General features: G+C 51.2%; 1 protein-coding gene across 1 annotated transcript in view; it reads right to left on the reverse strand.

Moving 5' to 3' along the window:
• Positions 1–415: 415 nt before the first annotated feature.
• The window catches only part of SCN5A (sodium voltage-gated channel alpha subunit 5), a 105,352-nt gene continuing 83,319 nt past the window's right edge, over positions 416–22,448 (reverse strand). Inside the window, exons 21-28 of the mRNA XM_007110492.3 lie at positions 17,725–17,898; positions 14,212–14,334; positions 12,089–12,370; positions 9,910–9,963; positions 9,183–9,320; positions 8,415–8,519; positions 6,935–7,205; positions 416–3,871 (exon numbers count right to left, since the gene is read on the reverse strand). Coding sequence (XP_007110554.2) covers positions 2,631–3,871; positions 6,935–7,205; positions 8,415–8,519; positions 9,183–9,320; positions 9,910–9,963; positions 12,089–12,370; positions 14,212–14,334; positions 17,725–17,898 — 2,388 coding nt within the window. The 3' untranslated portion in view covers positions 416–2,630. The remainder of the gene's footprint in view (positions 3,872–6,934; positions 7,206–8,414; positions 8,520–9,182; positions 9,321–9,909; positions 9,964–12,088; positions 12,371–14,211; positions 14,335–17,724; positions 17,899–22,448) is intronic.

Genomic DNA, 22,448 nt, shown 5'->3' on the forward strand with positions numbered 1-22,448 from the left:
CTCTAGACGTCCAGCCACCCCATCTCCGACTGTCATAGGACTGGACACTCTCCGGATGAGGCTAAGATGGTATGTACAACAGAGTGGCTGAAGGCTGCTGTTTCACCCAAGACTGAGTGGAAAAGCCCCAGCATTGGCCTGGTTTTTACCCGGGGCCAGGGAAGATTGTCTCCACTGGATAAAGCTGAAAGGGACAGGAAGAGGCAAAAATAAAGGCTGGATTTGATGACACTGGGGGTCACCTTTGTTTATATACCGACTTTGCGGGTATCTGCAAAAAAACACCAAAGTATGTGTATATATATATAAAACTGAATCACTTTGCTGTATACCAGAAACTAACACAATATTGTAAATTTGTAAATCAACTATGCTTCAATTAAAAAAAAAAGAACAGAGTCCAGGCCAGGTCATGTAAGCCATTTATTGGTTTGTTTTAAAAATATGTATCTTATTTATGCATGAAGTTTGGTGAGAAGTGCTTGGGTAGTTCAGACAACAGCTGGCACTTGGTGCAGCCAGCGTCGTCTGTCAGCGGCCGGCCCCAGGCACCTGCCTCAGGCTCCCAGGCTGTCCCCACACACAAAACCCCAGTTGCCTTCCGGTCAGCTGGGCCTGCAGGCCGGCCGGCCTCCCAGACTCATCCCCGTCCATGCAGCAGGCTCTGGGTGCCAGGTGCCAGGGAGGGCACACACCTCTCCAAGCCTTAAGAGCACAGCACAGAGAGCTACAAAAATAAGATTTCCACTCAGAGAAGTGTCGCTGGGACAGTTAAAAACCACATCCCACACTGGACTCAAAGGGAACATGGGAGAAGAGAAATCACTGGGGTGGAGGGGTGTGGAGGCTGGGGCTGCCACCAAGGGAACTCAGGTGACAAGAAGAAACATAATACTTGTCTCGCCGGCAGTGTCCCCTTAGCTCCCCACGGCCAGCTCCCTGACGGCTCGGCGAGGTAGGTTAGGACAGCCAGCTTCTGGCTTCCCGGGCTGCCCTGAGAGGTGGCCGCCGCCGGGTGGAGGGCGGCTTTGCTGGAGAGCGGATTTGGGCAGCCGAGCCCCTGCCTGCACAGGCTCCACCAGCCACCACTGTCACTCTCAGGGTGACAGTTCTCTACATTAAAAGATTTGCATATGCTAAGTAGGATTGTCAGCAGCTGAAGAGGCCCTGGGGGTGGTAATTGGACTAGAAAAAGTATTTTTCCCTGAAAAGGCCTGCTCACAAGACCTATGGGTAGCCTGGCCGCTGCCCCAGGAGGTCCTGCATGCGGGTGCCACCAGGACCCTGGGCTGAGTGGGAGGGGCTGGTCCAGGGTCACACTACTCCCTTTCCCAGGGGGCCTGGGGTCCATTCTCCTCCCAGGGCACAGGGACTGGGCCTGAGTCTCCTGAGGCCCCTTCTCTGCACAGGGCCCAAAAGGCCCTCAACACTCCCATGCCACTGCATCTGGAGAGGAGCTGGAGGCCACATGGGCATCCCCTCACCCCTGGGCAGAGGCAGAAAGGTCCGGAGAGAGAGCCTGGGTGATGACAACAGACTCCCTTCTCCACATGGGCCGGGGGCCCCCGCTCTGAGGGCTGTTGAGTTTCTCAGCCCTAACCCCACGGGCTCAGCCTTCTCTTCCTCGCCTGTGGGGCAGGGCCGGCCAGGCTGGGCAGCAAGGACAAGCTGGGTGGCAGGAAGTGAGTGGGGCTCCCCCCCTCAGGCCCTTCGTTTAACGTTAATACTCTAACAGAGGCCATGCTCTCCAGGGAAGAAAGGCAACGTCAGTGCCGAGGACCGGCCCTGGGACCCGGGCCACTCTCTTCTGGAAGCTTGTTGTATCTGTAGAACTGACCCCAGGGTGGCCTGCATAAAAATACAAGGGGAAAATGGAAGCTTGGGGACAATGGAAGGCCAGGATGAGCCCCGGCTGACAAGAATCCCACCCATGGGGGCCGGGAGGAAAGGCCTGTCTCCCTTAGGCTAGGGCAGAAGAGGCTGCCTGGTGCTCACCTCAGGGAGCCCAGGCCACACGTGGCCTGTGTCTGGCCTCTCTGTGTATGAGAGTGTGCACACGCATGAAGGGGAAGGGGTTCAGCCCTCTTGGCACCTTATCCCAAGCCCTGGGCAGTGAAGGCCTGTGGGACCCACACTGGATTTCACTTTTGCTTTGACAACAGAGTCCCAGCAGCTCCATAGACACTCTTGTTCAGAGTTAAGAAGAGGCAGTGGGAATTGCTGCCGATCCGTCCATGAAAAAAAGTTAGTTCTTTGCTCAAGTAAAAAAATATCAAATATAATAAATTTATGAAAGCCCGTTCACAACACATACAGTCTCAGTTTTGTATTTTGTCTCAGTAGCTGGGATGGAGTTGCTTGTCAGACCCCGGGGTGTTGCCTGACCAGACCCTTCCGCCAGGACTGGTACACTTGGGGCCTCTAGGGACAGGCCACCCCGAACGGCTGGCTTAGCCAAATGCTTCCATCCCGTCAGCATGGTGCACAGGACTCTGCCTTGTCGGTCCATGGGGCCAAGGCTCATCTCTCACTCCCGAAGCCCAAAGCAAGGACAGATGGCCCAACGGCTGCTGGTCTGGGGCTGCATTCGGGTTTGCCATGATGCTGTGTGCTGGCCCACCGGGGCACGCTCACACGACAGATTCACGGTCCCTGTCTGGGGACGGGGGGATGTCTGCAAGATCCTCACTGGGGCTGTAGTCAGATGCCCGCGCCTGGGGGTTATCGCTGGTGGCCCTGGTGACACTGTCGTAGGAGGGTGGAAAGGACGTGGAGGAGATGGAGGAGCTGGAGGGCGGGACAAGGCGCTGGGAGAAGTTCTCGTTCATCATGTAGGCAATGAGGCCCTCCTGCTCGGGGGCATCCTCTTCAGAGAGGCCGCTGCCGCCCGCCTGCTGGCGGAAGAGGAAGGAGGCGTGCTTCATGGAGCGCTGCAGCAGGTGCCTGCGGAAGGCCCGCTGGATGATCGAGGCCGACACCTCCTCGTGCTTGCGCCGGAGTGTGGTGGTGATGGGCTCGTACGAGATCTTGGACGGGTTGGCCGCCATGAACTTCTCCTCCATTTGGATCTTCAGGGCGTCCATCTCCCCAGACTCGCCCAGGACCCTCTTGGTGAAGGCAAAGAGGATGTCCATGCAGTGGATACGGTCCCCGCTCACCATGGGCAGGTCCATATTGATGAGGCTTATCTGGTTGGGCTTGGCGATTCGGAGCGGCTCAGACAGAGCGTCAGCAAAGTCGGACAGGGCCGAATACTCAATGAACTGGGTGGCCTCCGGGTCAAACTTCTCCCAGATCTCATAGAACATGTCGAAGTCGTCCTCGCTCAGGGGCTCCGTGCTCTCCTCCGTGGCCACACTGAAGTTCTCCAGGATGATGGCGATGTACATGTTGACCACGATGAGGAAGGAGATGATGATGTAGGTGGTGAAGAAGAGGATGCCCACGGCGGGGCTCCCGCAGTTCCCCCGGGAGCCGTTGCTGTTGGGCAGGTTGGGGTCGCAGTAGGGAGGCCCCGTGTTGAGGATGGGGCTGAGGAGCCCGTCCCAGCCTGCCGACGTGGTGATCTGGAAGAGGCACAGCATGCTGTTGGCGAAGGTCTGGAAGTTGAACATGTCATCAATGCCAGCCTCCCACTTGACGTAAGCGAAGTTGGCCATGCCGAAGATGGAGTAGATAAACATGACCAGGAAGAGCAGCAGCCCAATGTTGAAGAGGGCGGGCAGGGACATCATGAGTGCAAAGAGCAGTGTGCGGATGCCCTTGGCCCCACGGATCAGCCTGAGGATGCGGCCGATCCGGGCCAGGCGGATGACTCGGAAGAGCGTTGGAGAGAAGAAGTACTTCTGGATGATGTCTGAGAGCACGGTGCCTGTGGGAAACAATGCAGACTGTGGCCACTGGTGGCACTGCTGTCCTCCCTCCAGCCCAGCATCGCTGGGAGGGGTCTCTGTACAGCGAGGAGCCAGGGAGCGGAGGCCTGGGTCACCTGGGGCTTGCAAGGACCCTGCCTCCACCCACCTCTTTGAGTCTCCATTGCTGCATCTATGGTCCAGAAAAGGAGGACCTACAGTACCTGCATCTTTCTCAAAGTGCCTTCTTAGCCCTCCGTTCCTTAGTCTCCTGAGAACACCTACAGAGCCGTACCAGGCCCATCTTCCAGATCTTGGGTTCTGAGGCCTCAGGGGACTTTCTCAGCATCTTGGTGGCCCACCTTGGACCAGAACTCGGGAACTTTTAGCTCCTTGCTACTCAAAGTGCGGTCCAAGGACCAGAAGACTGATCTTCTGGGCACTTATCAGAAATGCAGAATCTCAGCTCCGCCCCAGACCCACTGTGTTTTAACAAGCCCAGGTGGTTTGTGTGCACACTGAAATACAAGAGGCACCGGCCAGGCAGTCGGCCCACTCCCCGCGCCTCGCCTGTCGCATCTCAGCCTCTCTGAGGTGCTTCCTATGACCCTCCTAACTCTGCTAGCTGCCAGGCTTGCCCACTCGTCTCTACTGACTACTCTGGATTTGGAGTTTCAAGGAGCAGGGATGTAAATTATAGGAGAAAGAGTGGAATACACTTGCCTCATATTGGCCCAAGTGACCTTTCCAGACTCCTCATATGATAATAATGTCACCGGCTGACATGTGTCCAGTGTTCACTGTCAATAGGGCACTGGGCTGAGCAATTAATACCCATCCATTTAGCCCTTCCAACAGAAGAAAGAGCTTACCCTAGGAGGTAAGCTGATACCATCATCCTCATTTTCCGGAAGAGGAAACTTATCCAAGTTACCACCTAGTCAGTGAGAAGCTGCGATTTGACTCAGACACTCTGGCTCCAAGTCGACCTGTTAACTGTGCCTCTCTGGTACACAAGCTCTGGGATCAGTAGGTGTTTCTGAGTACAGACTGCACCTCCTGGAATCTCTGAGACTATGCTTCAAGGCCTCTGTTCCTGCTCCTGACACCCACATTCTCTAAAGCTTCTCTCCAGTCCCACCAGGTACAATCTCACCCTCATCCCTGCCTGGGACCTCTTGGAGCATTTCCTGACCTAACTTCCAGCTTCTAACCATCTGCCCATCACTGCAGCCATAGCAGCCCCTGCTTTTGCCTCTGAGTCACTGAAGGCAGGGTCTGAACATGGCAGAAAGATGAAAGCCAGTCACCCCAAGGCAGAAGTCTGTGGAGGCAGGGTCAAGACTGGGCCCTGAGCACAAGTGACAAAAGAAAAAAAATACTGATAAAATGGACTTAAAAATAAAAGTTTCATGCTTCAAGAGATAACAACCAAGAAAGTGAAAAGACAACCTACAGAATGGGAGAAAATATTTGCAAATCATATATCTGATAAGAGACTGGCCTCCAGAATATATAAAGAATTATTACAACTCAATAAAAACATAAATAAGTCAATTAAAAAATTGAGCAAAGGATTTGAAGACACTCCTCCAAGACATTTCTCTTATTATATACCAAGATATACCAAGGAAAATGACCAATAAACACATAAAAAGATGTTCATCATCATTAGTCATCAAGGAAATGCAAACCAAAACCTCAATAAGATATCACTTCATACCCACTAGCGTGGCTATAATTAAAAAATACAGAAAATAACAAGTGTTGGTAAGGATGCGGAGTAATTGGAACCCTCATACATTGAGGATGGGAATGTAAAATGGTGCAGCCACTTTGGAAAACAGTTTGGCGGTCCTTCAAAATTTTAGATTACTGGTTGCCAAGGGGCTGGGGAGAGGGAAAATGGGGACTGATTGCTAAACGGGTACAGAGTCTCTTTTGGGGATGAGGTAAATATTCTAAAATTAGAGTGTGATGATGGTTGCACAGCTATGTGAATATACTAAAAAGTACTGAAGTGTACACTTGAAAGGGTGGATTTTATGTTATGTAAATTATATCTCAATGAAACTGTTGTTAAAAAAAGAACTTGAGCTCTGAAGTTAAACAGATATGGGCATGTGCTATGGTCTGAATGTTTCTGTCTCCCCCTAAATTCATATGTTGAAATCCCAACTCTCAAAGATGATGGTATTAGAAGGTGGGACCTTGGGAGGTGCTTAAGTCATGAGGGTGGAGCCCACATAAATGGGATTAGTGCCCTTATAAAAGAGGCTCATGGAGCTCCCTAGCCCCTTCCACTTTGTGAGGACGTGGCAAGAAGGTGCAGGTTATGAACCAGGAAAAGGACCCTCACCAGAAAACATGATTATGCTGGTGCCTTAATCTTGGACTTCCAGCATCCAGAACTGTGAGGAGTAAATTTCTGTTGTTTATAAGTTACCCAGTCTGGTATTTTGTTATAGCAGCCTGAGTAGACAGTGTATGAATCCTGTCTCTGCTTCTCCCTAGTTGCATGATTTCCCTGCCTCAGTGCTGACCTTATAAGGTAAACTTCACGAAGCAGGTGATGTCTGAAGGAGCCTGGCACATGCCTGGGTGGCTAGACTCTAGAATTTTCCATCTCCAGGGATAACTTCTACTTTAGAGGGCCACCTGCCTCCTGACTCTGGAACCTCTTCCTCCTTCAGCCGAAGGGGCAGGCTTCCCTTGGGAAGGCAGGAAAGCTCCCACAGGTCCCATTCCCTTTCCCAGACTCATCCTTGAAGCTCTCCAATCAGAGAGCTGTGTTCCAGGGTTCCAGGGAGGGTGGGGCCAGGAGGGGGTGCTGGGTCCTCTACCAGGTTGGCCCCTTGGCCTGATTGGGCCCTCCCAGATTTGTGTGTGAGTGTGTGTGTGTGTGTGTGTGTGTGTGTGTGTGTGTGTGTGTGTGTATGAGATGGGGGGAGAGGCAAGGTATGTAGAGAGAAAAGAATGCAGGAGCCTGGTGTACTTGTTATTAAGTACAGATCCAGGGCTGGAGGAGAGGGAAAGGCCTGGCCTGGGAAGGGCTTTTCTGCCCAGCCGACTTGCATACCCACCCACGATGGAGAGGATGACAACCACGAAGTCAAAGATGTTCCAGCTGTTGGTGAAGTAATAGTAGCGCAGGGCAGCCATCTTGATGATACATTCGCCTGTGAAGATGGCTACAAAGAGCAGGTTGATCTTGGCCAAGATATTGACCTTCTCAGGGCTCTGGTCATCTGTCTCCACCATCATGGTTACCATGTTCAAGCAGATGAGAAACATGATGGTGACATCGAAGGCCTGCTTGGTCACAATGTCGAATATGAAGCCCTGGTACTTGTTCTGAAAGGAGGGGCAAAGGATGGGCTCAGCAGGGGCCTCAGACAGGCTAGCACACCCCCATTGCTGCCTCTCAGCCCAGGACACCTACCCTCCTACTTCATCCTCTGGGTGGGGGGGGGCAACGCCCCCAGACAGTCACGTGAAGAGGAAGAAGTCAGGATGCTGGCCAGCCTGGCTCTCCTGCTGAAAGCTTCCTGGGCTTCCAGGCCCAGCCCTAGGCTCTCTCTTCCCTGAGACCATCTCTGATGGCTCTTCAGAAAGGGACCTCTCTTACCCCGAGTTTCCTCAGCACATCGTTCATCATGCTTCCCTTCTTGTTCCCACTGTCTGAAGGCTCAATGTCAGATTTAAAGTTCAGTCCTAGTAATTGTCTCAGTCCTCAGGTTAACAAATTTTCTCCGCTCTTTTTATGGAATTTATTTTATTTATTCTACTTGGGACTTCCCTGGTGGTCCAGTGGATTCTACTGACAGTATTTATATGTGTCTTTAATTGTAAGATTATTTTGGGGATGAGAGACGATTATAAATAAGTGAAAACACACGCATGCACACACACACACACACACACACACACACACACACACACACATACAAAACTAACCTAGAACCAAGCATGGAGAACAGGAGAGTATCAGATGAAATGGATGAATTAGATGCAAAAACTGGGGCTGCCACTTACCAGCTAGTGATTTAGGTACCATTCACCTAATTAACCTCAGTACTGCCCCCAACCTGCTCCAATACACACACACACACACACACACACACACACACGCACACTTTTTTGGGCCAAGGGAGTCAGCCTAGCAGAGAACCCAGCACCCCTCTGGGCCCCACCTACCAGGGAACTCTACTGCTCAGGGAGTTGCAAGGATGAGGTTATGCATGGGGGTGGGGGCAGGCTGCCTTGCCCTCCCTGGGGAAAGCCTGCAGCCCTGCAGGGGAGAAGGGGCTCACTGAGAGGTTCCTGTGGGAGGGGAGTGTCCCCTGGGCTGCCATAGCTGTCTCATGCCTTCCCCTCTATCTCCATGAGACTGAGGGCCCTGTGCGTGGTTATAGGTCCCTCCTTTCCTGGAGAGGCTGAGGGCCCTGGGCTGGGCCAAAAGACTGTGAAGAGGCCCTGATAGCTGGTCTTGTGGCGTGGGGCCTTCCCAGGGTCACCTCGGCTGATCCTCCCCACTCCCACCACATCGAGAGCCTGACTCACCAGGGGCCGTGGGATGGGCTTCTGGGGCTTCTTGGAGCCCAGCTTTTTCATGGCGTTGTAGTACTTCTTCTGCTCCTCTGTCATGAAGATGTCCTGGCCCCCTAAGTGCAGAGAGACAGGCACCAGCTTCATTTTGGAGTTCTCAGAGCCCCCAGCATGGAGGGCACAGGGATCTTGCCTCCTTGATGAGGGCACCAGGGTTGTGCTCCTCCGCACTTCCTCTCCCGGGGGAGAAAAGTGTGCCTCTATCCTGCACCAGAGATTCCTCCCACCCCCGGACCTGCTTCTCCTGGGTCCCTGTCCCCATTCTCCTTGAGCTCTGTCTGACTTTGTGACTTGCAAATCCAGTCCCTACTCCCGTCCTCTCCCCTGCCCAGCTCAGCCACCTTGGAAGTTCTCTCTGCCCACTTGGTTTGCCTGCCACCCAATCGTGGCCCCTCTGATGGAGCTCCTGGAAGACCCTGGCCTCTGTGCAGCACCGTCCCCGCCATGGTCCCTGATCACGGACCAGGGAGACACAACCCTCACCCTAGGTTCTCTTAGGAGCCTCATATCTCAGACTACGGCAGGCGTGGGGCCCCTTGTTACAGGCTTACAGCCCTAAGCAGGTCACATCATGGACACACCCCTCTCCCACCCTATCCCAACAGGAGCAAGAAGAGGGCCATCCCCAACAGGAAGGAAAAATGGGGCCAGGAGCCGGAAAGGTTCCCAAGTCCCTGGCATCCAGCCTTGCCCTGCAGCCTGGGGAACCTGCGCTCTACGTATCTTTTTCTTCTGTTGGTTGAAGTTGTCAATGATGACACCGATGAAAAGGTTCAGGGTGAAGAAAGACCCGAAGATGATGAAAATAACAAAGTAGATGTACATGTAGAGGTTGTATTCCCACTGGGGCTGCTCTTCATACTAGAGAGGAGAAACCAGACGGGAGGTCAGACAGGCGGGAATGGGGGTGGGCTGGCTGGGTGTGTCAGAGGAAGGTCACCACACAGGGTGTATGTCTGAGTGTGTGTGATGGGTGGGTGGGGATGGAGTTGAGAAGAGTGGGTGGTGGCAGGTGAGGAGGGCAGGCACGCTGGGCTCAGGGCTGGCACAGTGTCCCTGCACGGCTCCTTCCCCTGGGCCACTGGGAGGTTTGAGTATATGGGGGCATCTCTCAGCCTGCAACTGTCAGTGTGATGGGGCTGGAGCACAAGGACAAAGGAGAAACTTGATTTATGTCTCTGTTGGTTCCACCCCATCCTCCTGGGGTAAGACTTCGATTCAACTAAATTACAGTGAATTTAATTTGAAAGATATTTGTAAATTTGGGGACTCCTTGGGAGACCACACAACCTTGCCCCAGGGCCAGGCCTAGGCATTCCAGAGAGGCTCAACTCTGGGTTGACACAAGAGACCTGGCTCTTATGGGATGTAGACCCTGATTCCCTGGTGGCCAAGCAGCTGGGAACCTTGGGTGCCTGACTCAGGCAGAGAGGCCAGTGTGACAACCTACCCCCCTGGAGTCCACAGCTGCGTACATGATGTCCATCCAGCCTTTAAATGTTGCCTGGAAGGAAAAAACAAGAGTAAGGAAATCATTTAATTCTGCATCTATGGAGCTACTTAGGGCTCCTGTCTGGACAGATGAGGCCAGGAAATAACCTCCTACAAGAAGCAAGCAGTCCATCCCACCCTTTCAGCAGTATCCAAATGGCTGGGTGGTCAGGGAAAGGCCTTCTTGTTCAGGGCTGAGGAGGAGGGGAAGCCAGCCAAGCAGACACCCCAAGAAGGTCATACAGTGGGGGAATAAACTTCTTGATGTTGGCCAAGAGACTGCCCTTCAGATCCACATTCATTTCAGATTCTAAAATGACACAGAAGCTCACAGCAGGTATCAGGGAGAGAGAGGTGGCTCTTAGGCTCTCAGTTCTTACTTAAGGTGGACTCCAGTGCTGACCTGGTCCCCTTTATCATGAGCCTTATGGCTTCTGCTTCATAGCTTTTCAAAGGAAGTCCCTGAAGAATCTCAACCTTCCCTCATACTTAAGGGGGCACTTTTGCTAGGGGTGTGTTGGCAAATGGCTAACAAATGGCTTTCTAGAAGAAAAAGAAAAGCCCTGATTTTGTGTCTGCCAACTTCTCTGTGTAAATACTCCCATCATTGCCATCCTTAAGTTGCCAACATGTCATTACTGACCACAGAGTCGGGAAGAGATGCACAGGAGCACAGCGTTGTAATATTTCCACTGTATGGATATAATAGGTGTGAAGGCCCTCAAGAGCATAGATGATAATAAATGGTTATGGTGAGTTCTGATTTTGTTTCAATATCATTGAGTTAATTACAAGTTTATAAAATCTAATTTTTAATAATGGCTTGCAAAATATTGGAAAATGTAGCAATTGGCTCTTGTGAGTCCATACATGCCAGTGCTGGCATGGCACACAAGGCAGGAAAGAGGAGGCCGAATAGGACGAGGTCCTGGCACTGGCTACATGGACTGCCCAAGTCTGGGATGCTATGATGATTCAGAAAAAGCCTGAGGGACATGCTTGGTGGTGAGACCAATTGCCTAGCGGATCTCACTTGTGGCAAAATCCGATCGTGTCCCGAGCCTACTTTCAGGGTATAAGCTGGTCTGCACAGACTTTCCATGTCTGAGAGTTCTTATGAGTCAGGCAGGGCAGAGGGAAACCAAGGCGGCTGCAGAGAAGACAACTGCTTCAGCTCCCTGTTCCACAGGGCCCTCACCTGTACAGAGAGGCCTGGAGATGCTGTGGGACCTGCTGGGGACCACCCAAGGTTACGAGATGCCTGTGACCAAATTCTTCCCAGCCACTGGGCGGTTCTGTCTGCAACAGAAAGGGGGCTTTCCTTCCAAGTTCTGACATTCAGAAGGGACAATCAGAGGGATGGAAGGGGCTCTGAGTTTGGCTCTAATCATGTTCCCCACGATGTACTTCAGGGGAGTCGTTGGAGAAAGCTATCCCTGTGATTTAAGAGGTGGGTGGAGGTGTGAGGGGATGTGCCAAGCTTCCCTCTGTTCTGGGGACTAGAGACAGGTGTCTGGGCTTTTGGTTGGGACAGCAAGAAGAACAAGCTGCAGCTTTACATGTTATGGTTCAGATTGATTTTTGTTGTCAAGGTTATTTGTATGCTGTGGATTATAATCACTGAAGCCACTGTCCTCACAAATCAATGGTAACTTTGGAAAGACTGGGGAAGGCCCTGCATGTTTAAACATCACACATCTTGCACATTAGAGATGAAAGGAAATATATTCTTTTAACAACGCAGGAGGTATCACTACCTTTTATAACAGAGGGGTGGCCAGAGTCACAATTTTGCTAATAGTTCAGTCCCTGGGTGTCTATGGTCGTTCACTTGCAATCTGTGCCATCATACTGCCAAACTGACTGCTGTCTGGGGAGCTGGTTCTGTCATAGTGCTGAAGCCCCATGCCATACTTGGAGAATGTAGCATCTTCCTTAGAATGGAAAATCTGGGGCCTTCTCAAGCAGCCAAGAATTCCCTGGAGAATCCTAAGCCTCCTTTGGGCAACATGATCCTATCGTGAGGATCCAGAGTGGCCCCGCTGTCCCTCTCCTGCCCACAGCACAGGGGAAGGTGCCTGTTGCTGGTCAGCCAGTAGGAGGAAGGAAGGCCCTTCCCCCCGCCCCACAGGACTTACCACCTGCAGAAGGGCCAGGTACCCGGCCCCAACGTTGTCAAAGTTGACTTTCACCTTGGTCCAGTACAATTCACCAGTCACGTTGAAAGACACACAGTCACTCTTGTTGTTCACGATGGTGTAGTTCAAGGGCAGGTCTCCCTCGGTCTGGTTGATGCATCTCCCAAACTTCCCCGCAAAGAGGTTCACACCCATGATACTGAAGATGAGCCAGAAGATGAGGCAGACGAGGAGGACGTTCATGATGGAAGGGATGGCACCCACCAGGGCATTGACCACAACCTCAAGTGGGCAGAGAAGAGGCTCAGTTCCTGGGGGTGCCCAGAACACACACCCTTTTCAAGACCCCCAACCTACTGAACCTCCTGGGTATAGGTCCCTATGGGGGTGGGGAACAGTTCCTGTCCCCAATGAAGGGGAACCCATGGCTGGAAGCTCTGGCGGGCAGTGAGGGGAGTGAGAGAGAACACACACGCCTTTTGCTTTGCACCCTAAAGTCTGACACAGCTCAGAATATCTGCCTTTCCCTTCTTGGCTCTGCCCGGAATCCATGACCTTCAAACTTAATTTTCAGCAGGGTCTCTGCTGGATGAGTATGCCACAGGTCTGATGAGAAAGGGCCTCTGGAGATACACCCTCTGAGCTAAGCTTCTGGTTTCCTTTGGGGTTGCTGCTACCGGGATGGATGGGTGTTCTCCTGTAAAGTGTGCCCAGGGGACCTCCGGGTGGTGCATCTGGAGGGTGCTCTGACAGCCCTCTCATGCTGCGGTGGGAGCAGGGCTGGCAGGGCGGGTGGTGTGTGTGCTCCCTGTGTCTCTGCCCTCCCCAGGGAGAGGCTCTCTGACCCTATGGGGCCATGGCCGCATGCTCTTCATTTAAACTCACAGCACCCAGGAGAAGTATCTTTGGCAAAAATAACTGGGGACTCCACTCCAGTGAGGGACCTAGTTCTCAGCTATCTGTGAGCCAGGAACATGTTTGCCACACAGACTAGGAGCGGAGCTGGCGTGGGGCTGGGCGGTGGATATGGTAATGCTGATACACGCAAAGGAGGGGGTCGGTCTGTGGCCCCCCAGCAGGCATGATGAACCTGGGAACAGGGTGGGAAACCAACTCTCCCATTTGCCCTTCTCTGGCTCTGTGGCCAGCAGCCACAGCAGAGGCATTCCTGGCCTCTGTGTCTCCCCCATGGGCCCTTGTCCCAGAACAAAATATCCTTGCTCCCAAAGAGACATTTAACTTAGGTCGGATTATTCACTTGTGAATGGTTTTCCACCAGAAAGAAGCAGTTTGTTTCTCCATGGATGGGGGGTGTGAGCAAAGTTCAAAACCATCACCCAAATTGGGGCTGTGTAATGGTACCTGCTGGGTCAGTGAGAGACACACAGACGGGTCTGCTAAAGTCACAACAGAACTGTGCACATTTTGTAAAAAACAAGAAACAAAAAACGCCCCCCCCACACACAAACAGATGGGTTTGTTTTCTTGCTATATAAAATGGATAATGTTTTTTCTTGGTGGGCTTTTCAATTTGCCTTATATGTGCACATTCTTTGGTAAAATTTGGTGACTTGAAAAAAAAGCAGAGGGCTCTGCACTTAGAAAATAGTGCCAAAGAGTTTACTAAGCAAATACAAACTGCTCTCTGATGGTGAGAATACAGCTGGCTCCTTCCTTATTTCCTTCATCCTCCCTAGCACTGCCCTACTGCCTATCACAGACAGAGGGAAGGCAGCCTGTGATGGCCAGGAGGCAGGGGACAGGGACGGACACATGGAGCCGGGGCACACACAGACAGGAGGCCCCGCTGGAGAGCAGAAGCCGAAGGGGCCCTGGGCCGGTGGGGCTGGCTGCAGCTGAGACATCTGTGCCCCAGGCCTCACTTCCTCTCCATTATCCAGGGCTCTCTGGCCCTCGTGGAGCCCACAGGGCTGGGGGTGGCAGGCCTGGGGGGAGGTTCTCACAGCTCTCCATCTCCGAGTGCCACCAAGCCCAGCCGAGCTTCCTGGAGATCCTGAACAAGCTCCCACCAGGTCAGGGCCGCCTGGACAGCAAGTGGGCCTGCGGGTCCCCTCCATGGAGCCACCTCCCACTGCCCCTGTGGGAAGAGCCACCCCTCTTACCCTCATGCCCTCAAATCGTGACAGGGCTCGCAGGGGTCGGAGCGCACGCAAGGTCCTCAGTGACTTGATGGGGCCCATCTCAGCAAAGCCCAGCGCGTTGGCCACCAGGCTGATCAGCGAGACCTGGGGGAGGCAGGGTGGGAGTGGAGCCACAGGGACAGCTCAAGACAGTGGCAGGGCTCCTGGCCCACCAAAAACAGGCTGGGTGTGAGACAGCCAGCAGGCCTTCCTGTATCCAGTCTTTCTGATTCCTGGCTGGATCGTCTTCACAGGCTGTCCTGCGTTGGGCCAGCCTTCCTGCAGCCCAAGAGGCTGGGGGCAAGCCCAAGCATGTCCCAGCTTTCAGACCTTCACCGAGGGCCTGCTGTGTACACTTCACACACACACACACACACACACACACACACACACACACACACACATGCCCTCACTGGGGCATTTCCACCCAGTGGATTTTATCCCTCTAAAGTTCCAGGGGCATCCAATCCCTTCTTATGTCACTGCTGGCCGGTGATCACAGGTTGGAAGTGGCCTCCTGCCTGACCTTGCCGGCAATCACCATTACCACCACCCTAGCTCTGAGGGCAGCCTGATGGTGGCGAGGGGCCACAGGCGGGGCCCTGACTCCCAGACCCTCCTCCCAGGCTTGGAAGCAGCAGGTTGGGAGAAGGCTGGGCAGAGGGGCTTGGAAGAGGAAGACTCCCAGGATGGACTTCTGTGCTGCCCCCACTTGGGAGAGGATGAGGGGCATCTCTCAGGGACTTGCTGCTGAGGGCAGCCAGGTCCGGCCAGTCTCCCCGCCTAGTTCCCAGCAGGTCAGCCTTGTCTGTTGCTTCCAAAGCTTGCCCAGCCTGCTCCACCCAATCTCAGTTGATGGCAACTCCATCCTTCCAGCTGCTCAGGCTACAAGCCTTGGCATCATCCCTGCCTTCTCTCTGTCTCTCACATCCTACATCCAACCCATCAGGATTTCCTGTTGGCTCTGCCTTCAAAATATGTCAGAAATCCAAATATTTCTCACCGCTTCCACTGCCACCATCCTGGCCATCATCTCTCCCCTGGATCACTTCCACAACCTCCCAACCTTCTCCCTGCCTCCACTCCCCTCCCCCACCACCCTGACAGGGTGATTCTTTCATAACATGAGTCAGATGATGTCACTCTTCTGTCCAAAGCCCTTGAACGCCTCCCCATTTCATTCTAAATAAAGGCCCATGGTTTTCAAAGGCTGCATCCATTCTACCCCATGCAGTCTGGCCTCATCTCTGCACTTCCCTTCCCCACTCCTCTGCTCCAGCCACTCTGGCCTCCCTGCGGTTCCTCAAGTATCCCAGGCACCCTCCTACCATAGGACCTTTGTACTGCTATTCCAACCTCTGTTTGGAATGTTCTGCAGACATCTGCCTGGCTAACCCCAACTTCCTTCAAATGTCGCCACAGTGAGCCCACTCTGGCCAGCCTGTTTAAAGTTCTAATCTCTATCTTCCTTTCTCCCTGAGTCCTGGCCCTCCTAACCCCCTTCCCTCTCTACTTCCTTTTCTCCATGTGTATACATCACCAGCGTAATATAAAGTTGGCTCATGTATTATGTTTCTGGTTCACAGTCACCTTCCTGCGTGCAGGCAGGGGTTTTGTCTGTTTTGTTCCCCAAGATCCTCAGCATCTACAATAGCACCCACATACAGTAGATGCTCAATAATATCGAAAAAATGCATGAATTGAACGTGGAAACATCCTCTTCCAGACCTTGAGGCCTGAAGTCCACCATTTCCATGAAGTGTGGGGATAGGGGGGCATGGCCAGTGTCTGGAAAGCTGGATTCCAGCACCCACTTCCTTCTCCTTGACCTTGAGCCAGGCCCTTCTCTGCTGTGAGCCTCAGTTTCCTTCTCCACAGGCTAACTCTCCAATCTTGAGAATTCCAGGCCCTTAGGCCTGGCCTCAGCGGAGTTCCCCAAGGTGGCAGGTGGTGGGAGGTGGGTGGGCTTCCCCAGAAGTCTTTGCAAACTCTATCTGGCCTGCCCTGGGGGAGTCCCAAAAAGCTGCAGGAACAGCTGGGTGAGGGGGCCTCAGGGCAGAGCTGCCAGGATCCCAGGCCTTCCCCCGGCCCTTTGGCAAGGAGGCTTCAGGGGTCCTCTCCCTCATCTCAGGGAGGCTCTGAGGGCTCCAGGCTGTAAGAGCATCCTGAGCTCCCCCCGTCTCTGCCACCCCAGCACCTCTCACCCCAGCATTAGCATCAGCCACTTGGGGTGATGAAAGAGGCCTGGGCTGGAGGCCCAGCAGCGTGGATCTGTGTCTCCACATATACTCTAGCCCACGGAGCCATTCAAGTTTGTACTCCCACCCAGGCCTGGACCCTGGCCAGGCCCACTGGCAGCTGAGCCCTTCCCTTTAGCTTCTGGGCCCGAAGTGGGGACCAAACACAGGCCTAAGCTCTTCTATAACTATAGGAAGGACAGCCCCTGCTAGTGGGCAGAGCTATGAGTGTCTTCTGGAAAGCTCTTCCCAGCCTGCAGATCCTGACCCACATCCTGTTGTGCGAGACCCACTACAACCAGATGATGAGTCCTCGCCTGAGCCCTTCGCCATGTTCCCTCTGACCTTAGGGAGCACAGATCCAAGGCTGCCCCCCATTCTGAGTCTCAATTCTCACCCCGCCGTGGCTACTCTCCCACCTGACTGTGCTCAGGGGCCCCACAAGACCCTGCACTCACCCTGCTTGGTACCCAGCAGTGTCCCGGGGCCTGGGGAACTGTGGGGCAGGGGCCTCCCATTCCATCTGCCAACTGGGTGCTCAGGGGATATGCCAACCTCCTGCCCCAGGCCCCCTGGGCACAGAGGAGGTCAGGCAAGCCCTGCCAGCTGCCTGATCACCCAGGGCAGCCACCTGGAACCCCTCAGCCAGTGTTCATGCTTTCCTCCTTCTCACAGGTGACTCCAACCCCTCTCATCCTCCCCAAGTGGTACCTTCTACCTGAGCCAGGAGGATCTCCTGCCTGCCCAGCACCCTGTCCCCAATCCCGTGCCCTCTGGCCTTTGGCTCATTCCATCTCCTATACAACACCTCCTCTGTGTGTGGACATGTAGGCTCTTAACCGGTCTTCTGTGTAGTGGGCCTGACAGACACTTCACAAGGTGCCGTGGTGAGGGCTGCAATATGGGCTCATCGCTCCCCCTTCTGGACGTCCTGAGAGGGTGGGACCCCACTCCTGCCCTGGCTCACACCGCTGCCGGAACTGCACTTCACTATCCCCCATGGTGAGTATAGTTTCTCCCAGAAGCCTAGGTTTCCCTGTGTCACCAGTCAGGGGTTTAGATGGCAGAGCCCAGGTATCCCCTCTGTGACCCCAGACTCGGGCTTCCTGCCCCTTTGCCCACCCCGTGGCACAGCCAAGATGCTCCACTTCATCCTGCTGACTCCCACTGCCCTGTCCTTCTGTCCCTCGGCCTCAGCTCCTTCTCACACTGGCAACAGGCGCCCCCCTCCTCTCTTCCCTTCAGGGGCCACACTTACATCCACAATGAGGAAATCGAGCCAGCACCAGGCATTGGTGAAGTACTTCTTGAAGCCATAGGCCACCCACTTGAGCAGCATCTCCAGCACAAAGATGTAGGTGAACATCTTGTCAGCATACTCCAGCAGGACCTTGATGGTCTTCCGCTCCTCCAGGTAGATGTCCTCGAAGGCCTGCAGACCAGGGTAGACAAGGTAGACATGATATCCTGACCCAGCCAGTCCCACCCCACACAAGCCTTCATCTCTGACAGTATCTGCTGCCCAGGAGGGCGGGGCAGAGGGAAGCCATGTCGTGGAGGGGATTCCTGAGTGTGCCCTCTGAGCCACGTGTGCACCATTGCTGGGTTAGGGAATGATGTTATGTGGTGTGTGGACAACAAGGCAGAATGTGTAGTGAGAATGCTTCTTCCTTCACTTTAAAGAGCAAGTCTCAGTTCAGTGCTAGTATATTGTTAAGACTTCTCTAAAACAGCTCAAGGCCTGCTGCTAGAAACAGCATACACTTTCCCCACCCCCTCTACTCCACTGTGTTTTTACTCAATTTACTTTGGCAATTACCTACTTTTCATAGGAAACAATATTGGTTTCCAAGAACAATGATCATTCAAAGTTGCCCTTTAAAATAAATTTATTTAAACAAACAAAAAACCAGTGAATGTTCATCTAAGGCAAAATTTTAAAGAAATGATAGTAAAGGCAGTTTGTAGATATGAAGATTAGGAAACACAGGACTAGATGAAGTCAAACCTCCTCCAATCCTCAGCATCTGGGAGTCAACATTCCTAAAATGCTAGAAGTTGTCGGTCTTTCCCCACCTCCTCACTGCTGCCTCAACCCGAATCCTCCAGCCAACAGAGAGACTCAGATGGCCCCGACTGCCCTCTTCTAACTCCAGGCTTCTTATCTGTACTTGCCCCTCCTGAGTTACCTTCCCCTATCCAGAATGTGCTCTGAGGCTCCCAGTCTAGGCAACTGAATGCGTCACTGAGGGCCCCAGGGAGCTGCCTCCACCTGTCGCTCTGGGCCTCCCTGTCTGACTGCAGGGCCTCTGTGAGCTACAGTGATCCAGGGGGCCAGTGCTGTCAGCAGTCAGATTAGCAGACCACATAGCTAATCTGGTCCGTGTAGATATGACAACAGGATAATTCAGGCCCCAAAATGGACTTTGGGAGTTGTTCAAGACAGAATGTAGGCCTGTTTTTTTCTGATTATAAAAATGTATGCCTCCTATAAAAAATGAAATAATACAGAAATTATAAAAAAGAGAATAAACAACAACAACAAAAACAAACAACCCAATCAAAAAATGGGCAGAAGACCTAAATAGACATTTCTCTAAAGAATACATAGAGATGGCTAATAGGCACATGAAAAGATGCTCAACACTGTTAATTATTAGAGAAATGCAAATCCAAACCACAATGAGGTACCACCTCACACTGGTCAGAAAGGCCATCATTAAAAAGTCCACAAATAACAAATGCTGGAGAGGGTGTGGAGAAAAGGGAACGCTCATACACTGTTGGTGGGAATGTAAGTTGGAGCAGCCACTGTGGGAAATAATACAGAGGTTCCTCAGAAAACTAAAAATAGAATTACCATATGATTCAACAAACCCACTCCTGGGCATACATCCAGACAAAACTATAATTCAAAGAGACACATGCACCCCCTATGTTCATAGCAGCACTATTCACAATAGCTAAGACATGGAAACCTAAATGTCCATCAACAGAGGAATGGATAAAGAAGATGTGGTACATATGTACAATGGAATACTACTCAGCCATAAAAAAGAATGAAATCATGCCATTTGCAGCAACATAGATGCAACTAGAGACTATCATACCAAGTGAAGTAAGTCAGAAAGAGAAAGACAAATATATGATATCACTTTTATGTGGAAACCAAAATATGACACAAATGAACATATCTATGAAACAGAAACAGAATCACAGACATAGAGAACAGACTGGTGGTTGCCAAGGTTGGGGGATGGGTTGGGAGAGGGTGGGAGTAGGAGGTTGGGGTTAGCAGATGTAGGCTTTTATATGCAGAATGGATAAACAACAAGGTCCTACTGTACAGCATAGAGAACTATATTCAATATCCTATGATAAACCATGATGGAAAATAATATTAAAAAAAGAATGTATATATATGTATAACTGAATCACTTTGCTGCACAGCAGAAATTAACACAACATTGTAAATCACTATATTTCAATTAAAAAAAATTGATTAAAAAAAGAGAATAAAAGGCATCTCCAATTTTATGACACTAAGCACTAACCTCTGCTAACATTTAGGTGAACATTCTTTCAACCCTCACTATTTGTGTGTATATATTTGAGTGCATGATTTTATAAATAGGCTAAAATATTTTGCTTTGAAATTTCTTTTTCCATGAAACAATCTTTTGTGAACATTTACCTACTAAGTAATATGAATACATACAAGATCTATCATTCTTTTTAAAGGCTGCATAATATTTCATTATTTGCATATCCTACTGTTAATTTAGCCATTGTTTCCAATTTATCCCTAGTAGAAACAACATTGCAATGAGCACAGTGTCTGATTATCTTGAGGATAAATTTCTAGAATTGAGGTGCCAGGTCAAAGTTATACTTTTGGTGTAGATTAGGAACAGGACCTCCAAAAGGGGACACCAGTTTGAGACTCCTTCCACAGTGCATGAAGGTGGCTCTTTCCCCACCACCCACACTGGTGCAGTTTCTCCTTTTTCACATTTCCCAGCCTAATGAATGAAATTTGTATTTGTTACATTTTAATTTATCTTATTACTAGTGATACTGACATCATTTCCTTGGATATTTGCAGTGTTCTTTTTATAAATTGCCTGTTCATGTCCTTTACCTATTTTTTCACTTGATGGTCTGGTTTATTTGGGGACATTAACTCTTTGTTTTTTATACTTTATCCCAGTTCTGTGCCTTTAAATCTTGTTTACTTTTGTTTACCATACTGAAGTTCTATTCTTTACTTTCACTTATTATTATATCATTTAATATATTTATATCATTTGTTATGATTTTCATTTAGTAAAACCTTTGGCATCATGTTAAGAAAGTCCTTGCCAGAGACTTCCTGAACAAGATAGTGGAGTAGAAGGACTTGAGCTCACCGCCTCTCATGAAAACACCAAAATTACAACTAACTTCTGAACAACCATCGACAAAAAAAGATGGGAAACTACCAAAAAAGATACTCTACATCCAAAGACAAAGAAGAAGCAACAACGAGATGGTAAGAGGGGCACTTTTGTGATACAATCAAATCCCATACATGCCAGGTGGACGACATACAAACTGGAAAATAATTATATCACAGAGGTTCTCCCACAGGAGTAAGAGTTCTGAATCCCACATCAGGTTCCCCCAGCCTGTGGGTCTAGAATTGGGAGGAGGAGCCCTCAGAGCATTTGGCTTTGAAGGCCAGTGGGGCTTGAGTACAGGAGCTCCACGGGACTGGAGGAAACACAGACTCCACTCCTGGAGGGTGCACACAAGGTTTCATGTGCACTGGGACCCAGGGCAAAGCAGTGACACCATAGGAACCTGGGCCAGACCTACCTGTGGGTCTTGGAGGGTATCCTGAGGAGGCAAGTGTTGCCTGTGGCTCACTGTGGGGGCAAGGACACTGGTGGCAGAGGCCCCAGGGAATGTTCATCAGCATGAGCTCTCCCAAAGGTCAACATTTTGGCACTGAGACCTGGCCCATCACAGCATCCTGCAGTCTCCAGTGCTGGGATGCCTCGGGACAAACAACCAATGGGGTGGGAACAGTGCCCCACCCATCAGCAGACAGGCTGGCTAAAGATGTCCTGAGCTAACAGCTGCTTGACACACCCCTGCCCACCAGAGGGACAAGACTCAGCTCCACCCACCAGTGGGCAGGCACCAGTCCCTGCCACCAGGAAGCCTGCACAAGCCCCTGGACCAACTGTACCCACCAGGGGGCAAACAATGCAAGTGAGAGAAGCTACAGTCTTGCAGCCTGAGCAATGGAGACCACAAACACAGAAAGTCAGACAAAATGAGATGGCAGAGAAATATCTTCCAGATGAAGGAACAAGATAAAACCCCAGAAGAACAAATAAGTGAAGTGGATATAGGAAATATACCTGAAAAAGCACTCAGAGTAATGAAAGTAAATATGATCCAAGATCTTGGAAAAAGAATGGAGGCACAGACTGAGAAGATACAAGAAATGTTCAACAAGGAGCTAGAAGATTTAAAGAACAAAGAGATGAACAATACAATAATGGAAATGAAAAATACACTAGAAGGAATCAATTGAAGAATAAATGAGGCAGAAGAACAAATAAGTGAGCTGGAAGACAGAATGGTGGAAATCACTGCTGTGGAACAGAATAAAGAAAAAAGAATGAAAAGAAATGAAGAGAGTTTAAGAGACCTCTGGGACAACATTAAACATACCAACATTACAAGGATCTCAGAAGGAGAAGAGAGAGAGAAAGGGCCTGAGAAAATATTTGAAGAGATAACTGCTGAAAACTTCCCTAACATGGGGAAGGAAACAGTCACCCACGTCCAGGAAGCACAGAGAGTCCCATACAGGATAAACCCAAGGAGGAACACTCCAAGACACATATTAATCAAACAGACAAAAATTAAAGACAAAGAAAAAAATATAAGAGCAACAAGGGAAAAGCAACAAATAACATACAAGGGAAT

This window comes from Physeter macrocephalus, chromosome 18, assembly GCF_002837175.3.
Source record: "Physeter macrocephalus isolate SW-GA chromosome 18, ASM283717v5, whole genome shotgun sequence".
In the NCBI taxonomy this organism is placed as follows: Eukaryota; Metazoa; Chordata; class Mammalia; order Artiodactyla; family Physeteridae; genus Physeter; species Physeter macrocephalus.